Consider the following 6,495-nt stretch of genomic DNA (forward strand, 5'->3'; position numbering starts at 1 on the left):
TCGAATAATATAATGGTAACTCTTAAATTTCTTGATAGGATAGGTTCATCTTGATAATATTTTGATAATAATATGTCTATTGATTTAGACGCCTTTAAGAAGTATTATTCAGTGATTCAAAACAAGAAGCACCAGTGGTCTAGTGGTAGAATAGTACCCTGCCACGGTACAGACCCGGGTTCGATTCCCGGCTGGTGCACTCAGTGTAGCGATGACGAAAGCTGCGCTCTTGTGGTGATTTGGGTCTCCACAGATTGTCTGATCTTAATCCGACGACTCGCAGTGCCTCCGAGCCAGTCATCTTTTTTTTTTTTTTGGTCTCATTGGTGGATTATTTCTTCATAATTACTAAAATCTCCCCACTATGTTTAACATTTTTATCTTCAAATTATTTTATAGTAAAATTAAATATTTAATGTATTATGAATGTATAAATATTATGTAATCAATCATATTTTGTTACATCATTAAAAAGGTAAATTTGATCTTATTACATTGTTTTTTTTGCAAATAATTTTTTTCTTTGAATATTTAATTGATATAAATTCGTCAAAACATTGAACCTAGTTGATAAGGCATTAGTGTTTATTTATTTTGTAAATCTTGATACTAATATATTAGTCATTAAATTAATAAAATAAAATTTGAGTTTGATGCCATCATATGATGCCAATGTTAGGTCAGTAAAATTAACAGTCAATTTTATTAGTATTAATGATTCTATTTTATTATTATTTTTTTAAATAAAAAGATTAAATTGTACAATCTTAAAGTACATAAACTAAATTGTACAAAATCATATAGTATAGTGATATCTTAGGTATATAAGTAAATTGACATAGAATAGTATTATGTGTTTTCTACACATCAATTGTTATATTGTTGACCAGGGTCCACCATGTATCCATGTTATGTACATGCAGTTAATATATTATGTAATTTCAGTTAATAAATTATGTATTTATTATAATTAACATATTATGTAGCTTTAATATATTTATATGTACATAATCTATTAATTGAATGTATAATCTCTGAATATCGCATTGGACCAATTAACTCAATAATACAATATAAACCTTAATTCATAATATAATTTAGGATCACATATGATATAGTCTCACACAAGAGTGACAAGAGTAAACACAATAATTATCTTGTAAAATTATTGGACCGACACAAGTAAATTATTGCAAATATGTCGTTATTAATATATAGGTAGGTAGGGCATGAAGATATTGAAAGTCCGCAGTGGTTGTTGCATGTTTTATCAAGGCCCCTGTTGCACATAAAGGCTGGGGGCCGGGTATGCAACTGAAATTTTCATGAGTTTTCTTAAATAAAAGTAGTTCACTGTCTTGTTATTTATTTAACAAAATCAGATCATGTGAACATTAATACTATATATTAAGAATTCAACATTTGTTACTTGAATAATTAATACTAATTTAGCATCAAGTGACTCTCATATATGAAAAGTCATGGGTTCAAACTTTAGTGAGAGCGATATTTAACAGGGTTAACAGCTCTCATTGGTTCATAGGTCTCTCATAGCCTACCAATCTACCATGAGCTTGCCCCTATATATAATTCAAACAACCAAACTTTTGTGTTTTGTGACAATTGTATTACGGAGTAATAATTACTACCTCCGTCTCAAAATGGTTGTCTAATTCGTTTAACGAGGCTTGACTGAAGTAATTTTTAATCCAATTTTTCATATTATTAAGTTTAGCATTAATATATAAAATTTATATATTTAGAAACTACATTAAAAGTACTATTAAACACAAAAAATTAAATTTAAAAATAAAAAAAAATTACTAAAGAAAATAAGCAAAGAAGGAAGAGTTGGTTTGACCAATGAAGAGTAAATAGGACAGGTAAAATGGGACAGAGGGAGTATTATTTATGCATTTAATGTTTAATACAACAAATATGTCTAGTATTTTTAAATTATTTAATTGGATATGTTATATTCTACGTGATGGGTGTGGGGGAGTACATTAAACAATTAAATAGGGATATCTATGTACAAACACGCATGTGAACGTCGCTGGATATCAACGTCATTGGTCACGTCATAGTTGTGACGAAGTCAACTAAAAGCTTTGCAAATGTGTTATCTCTCAATCTGTGGCTTTGTGCTATAAAAGCTTCACCACCTTCAAATTCAACCATTTCTCACGTATAGAGCTACCCAGAGTGCCATGATAGATCTTTTGTACTATGAGTTCAAACTGCATTATAACTTGGGAAGTTTCTTCAAGTTAAGTGAAGATTTCAACTCATGATGGTGATGAGAGCAACAAATCTTGTGTAAATCTGCATCAGTTGCCATAAAAGTAAGTCTCAAATCAAGTATGATACTCCGTATTATTCTACACCTAAAATTCTTTTTTTTTTTTTCTTTATTGTACTTTTGTCAACAAATAAATAAATAAATTATTTTGCCTTTGTTTTCATTCTTAAAATCTATCCGTATATTCTCATTCAATTCATTTTTGTTCAAAAGATGACATTGTAAGAGAGTTTGTAGTACTTAAAAATAACTATATTTCTGGAGTGTTATTTTAGATATTATCTTTTAGATATATTTTAATGAAGGGAGTGCTAAAACGGCAAAGCAAGTTTAATTTGTGGCGTGGGGTTTGTTGAATTTTCTTTTAAAAAAAGAATTTGATGTTTGTTCCTTTACTATTTGTTCATTATTGATAATTCACTCTTTATTAATGTTTCCTTGTCATATATTTCTGGAAATCTTGTCTGGTATTCTTTGTTCATAGGCCTCCTATCATTGTTTGTTCATTATTATATTCCATGGGTAAACTAAAAGTTTGGTAGTATAAGGTGTCGGTTTGAACCCTAACTTTCTAACCACGGGTGAGCAGAAGGTTAAAAAAAAATAGAGCTGTCAGCAATTTTCCTTGACAACTATATATAGCAAAAGAGATTTTTTCTGAACCTATTTTTGCCAGAAACAAACGAAACAAAAAAAAATAAAAAATAAAAAATAAAATTTACTCTACAAACAACATATACTTTTTTTTCGTTCTGGCATAAACTATTCTCGCAGAAACCCAAGTAAAGTCTATGCGAGAAACCCTTTCATTCTAAGTTTTTCGTTCTGGCATAAACTATTCTCGCAGAAACCCAAGTAAAGTCTATGCGAGAAACCCTTTCATTCTAAGAGGTTGTCATAGAAACCTATATCTTTTAAGTTTTTGTGAGGTTTTTCATAGAAAAAAAAATATTTTAAAGACAATTGCTATTCGATCACTCTATTAAGTATTATGATTTTTTCTATCAATAACAAGCAACTACTAGTGACTCATTGACATAAAGTGCAACTTTTCCATGAAAAGTTTTTTTTTTTTTTTTGGTAATGGATCTCATGCCTATATATATAGGCATTACAGATTTACAGACGGAACAACCGAAGAAGGTATGATGGAAAACACGGAGGGAGCGAGTGGTCATCAACAAGATTCACCAATCTACGAGTCATTAAAAAGGGATATTCAAAACTTAAAACAATTGTCTTCAAAAGAATGCATATTCAAAGTGCATGAAGGGCTACGTAGAACAAACACAGAAGCTTATACGCCATTGCTAATTTCCATCGGCCCTTACCACCATGGGAACCCCAAATTGCTCAAAATGCAAAATCTGAAGCTCAAGTATTTAGACTTATTTCTGAAAAGAGAAAAACAACCCAGTATGGAGCAGTGCTGGGAGAAATTAAAGGCTTCAAAAGAAAAAGCAGCAAGCTATTATGGTGCTGAGGACATAGAACTCCTCGATGGTGATAAATTCGTGAAGATGCTGTTGCTTGATGGGTGTTTCATAGCTGAATTTCTTTACAGGGAATATGGTGAACAAAGAGCTAATAAGGAAGAAGAAGAGAAGGAGCTGAGAAAGAAGAAATCCAATGCTGTTTTCATGCCTACTGGGATGAAACTTCAAGTTGTTCGTGATCTGTTGCTGCTAGAAAACCAGATTCCCTTTTTTGTCCTGCAAAAACTCCATGGTATGGTTTATGATGAGAGCAAAGCAACATTCTTGGACATAGTGAAAATCACATTTGCAAGTATGCTAACAAAGGTAAGCTTAATTCCCCCAATTGTCCCAACTCTTGGGGATAATAATAATAATAATAATTCCACAGAAGAGATGAAGCACTTAGTTCAGATAGTTCACAATCTCAGCAATCCTCAAAATAATGGGACTCAGGAACAGAGACATTATTGGACATGTTTTCCTTGCAGCTTGGCGAAACAATCACAAGATTGCGATATACGAACAGCAACCGAGCTGCAAGAAGCAGGGATTAACCTTAAAAAGGCTGTCGACGAGAGCTCGAGTCTATTTCACATAAAGTTCAATCATGGTGAACTAGAGATCCCCAAATTCCATATCACTGATCCAACAGAGACATTCTTCAGAAACATGATAGCCTACGAGCAACATTCGTGCGACGAGAACAACATGTATTTCACAGATTATGCCCAGTTCATGGATAATCTGATTAATACAGAGAAAGATGTGAACTTGTTTCGGATGAATGGGGTTCTCATAAATTGGCTAGGGGATGACAAAGAAGTGACTGATCTTTTTAACCGGCTTTGTAAAGGGGTTGTGTATTCTTCTTGTGATAACTTTTATTACAGTGATGTGTGCAAGAAATTGAATGGACACTATAACAAACCGTGGAATGTGATGATGGCGAAACTAAGGCACGATTACTTCCACACTCCCTGGGCTGCGATTTCAACCATTGCAGCTGTGTTTCTTCTTTCGCTCACTGTGGCACAAACTGTTATAGCTGTACTTGATCTACGTAAGTAACAGTGTTGTTTTGTTTGAAGTATTTTTTTCCCCTGTAAAATATCAAGACTTGATTGTGTGATCCAACTTGCATTTTCAATAATAATAGATTTGTTTGTGAAATATGTAAAAGGGTTCACAATCTGTCATAGAAGCTGAGGGATCAAGCAAGGACGTGAGAAAATAGAGTTTATAAGTACAGTCCATTTTTGTGGTAACACAGAGGTGTTTAGTAGGTGGTTATGTGACATTCATAACACCCAGAAAGCTTTCTGAACTGAATGCCTCTAGACGAGCCGTCGTAACTTGAACCGCCGTCGAAAAGGACCTGGAAGACGAGCTGTTGTTGCCGCATCCGTTTTTTTCTTGCTGAGAAGCCGAGTCTCCTGGCCCAAACTGCTACTGTCTAGGGAGTTATCGGCTTGGTGAACCGCCCGGCTAGTGTTCCCATGAACGACGTCTCTGAAGTTGACCATAAATTGGATGTCTTTGACCAGGAGCAAGCTGTGATCGAGCTGAGAAAGATGACTAGGACAAACGAGGAAGCTTTGCTCTTCGAGGCTTTTATTGGCATTGAAGCCGCTGATAGTGTCCATGTACGCCGGAATTCAGGCGAACGTCTGCGCCCCATTGGTCAACCTCTCTCTCGCGAAAGTCAACAAGGGCGCGAGCACGATGTCGGCACGATTTTCAATTTAGCGCTCGAGGACGACAACAAGACGGCCATTGGTGTCTTGGGTTCGTTGCCGCCGCTTATGCACGCACTCAGTCAAGGGGTTGATGAAGGAGGCAAAGGCGACGGAGGTTTTGCTCCGGCTACTGGGCGAAGGAAGAAAAGAAATGACATGAAATGACCGTTTTGCCCCCACTTATAAATAATTAAAAAATGGGTTATATTTTTCCCGCGGGGAAGACTAATTGTGTTAAAAAATGTATAGTTAAGGGACTAAATTGTTAGTTTTAATGTTAAGTGTTTTAATTAAAAAGACCCCTATAGACTATAGTCATATAACCAAAAATGCAATTTACTCTTATTTTTATTTACATTCTTTTAAGCATGGTGGAAATTGTTAAAGGGGAAAATATGAAGAAAATGTCAAGTGAATAAAATTTTAAAAGTAAACATGTTTAATTAGATCTTATTTTAGTCCAAGACGTGCATTGAGCCATTGTTGATAATAAATTTTGCTATTTGACCTTCCTGCCAAAATGAAAATTTGAGTTTTCCTATCCGAAATGGTTTCTAAAAAGGGAAAACTGATGTAACATGAAAAAAAAAATAAAAATGAATGGGCTAATCCTTTATAGCCTGTTTTGATTTTTTTTTTTTTTTTTTTTTTGAAATTATAGCCTGTTTTGATAAATTAAAACTATTCATATTTTATAGGCAAATAGAAAAATATGTAAATGGCTTGATGGGCCGTGGGCGGGCTTCTTCAATAGCAAAACTTTGGGCATTGGAATAGTCTATTATATTTAACTAACTTTTTTTTTTTTAAAACAATATTTAACTAACTTAACTCTTTACTATATTGGTTATGGTTATTAACAAGCTCTAACAACCTGTCTTTCCTTACTTTATCGGTAATCAAAACAGACTCTTTAATTACTTCCCTAGCTAATAAACAATCATAAACAAGCATGGTTCATTTAAGCTAGACTATATAT

The 6,495-nt window shown here is 33.6% G+C and overlaps 1 protein-coding gene and 1 non-coding gene across 3 annotated transcripts; both read left to right on the forward strand.

The window, feature by feature from the left end:
* Positions 1-128: 128 nt before the first annotated feature.
* Positions 129-199, forward strand: TRNAG-GCC. Its single transcript has one exon. It is a non-coding gene; the product is annotated as a tRNA-Gly (tRNA).
* A 2,000-nt stretch (positions 200-2,199) lies between these two features.
* Positions 2,200-5,813, forward strand: LOC116008766 (UPF0481 protein At3g47200-like). 2 transcript variants are annotated; one of them, XM_031248707.1, is made up of 3 exons: positions 2,200-2,345; positions 3,411-4,840; positions 4,937-5,813. In XM_031248707.1, the coding sequence occupies exons 2-3, from the start codon at positions 3,448-3,450 to the stop codon at positions 4,984-4,986; spliced, it is 1,443 nt and encodes a 480-aa protein (XP_031104567.1). In that variant the 5' UTR covers positions 2,200-2,345; positions 3,411-3,447; the 3' UTR covers positions 4,987-5,813. The 2 variants fall into 2 exon arrangements, with proteins under 2 accessions (XP_031104567.1, XP_031104568.1); XM_031248708.1 differs by having other exon boundaries at positions 4,961-5,813.
* Positions 5,814-6,495: the final 682 nt, after the last annotated feature.

Source organism: Ipomoea triloba, chromosome 2 (assembly GCF_003576645.1).
Source record: "Ipomoea triloba cultivar NCNSP0323 chromosome 2, ASM357664v1".
Classification (NCBI taxonomy): Eukaryota; Viridiplantae; Streptophyta; class Magnoliopsida; order Solanales; family Convolvulaceae; genus Ipomoea; species Ipomoea triloba.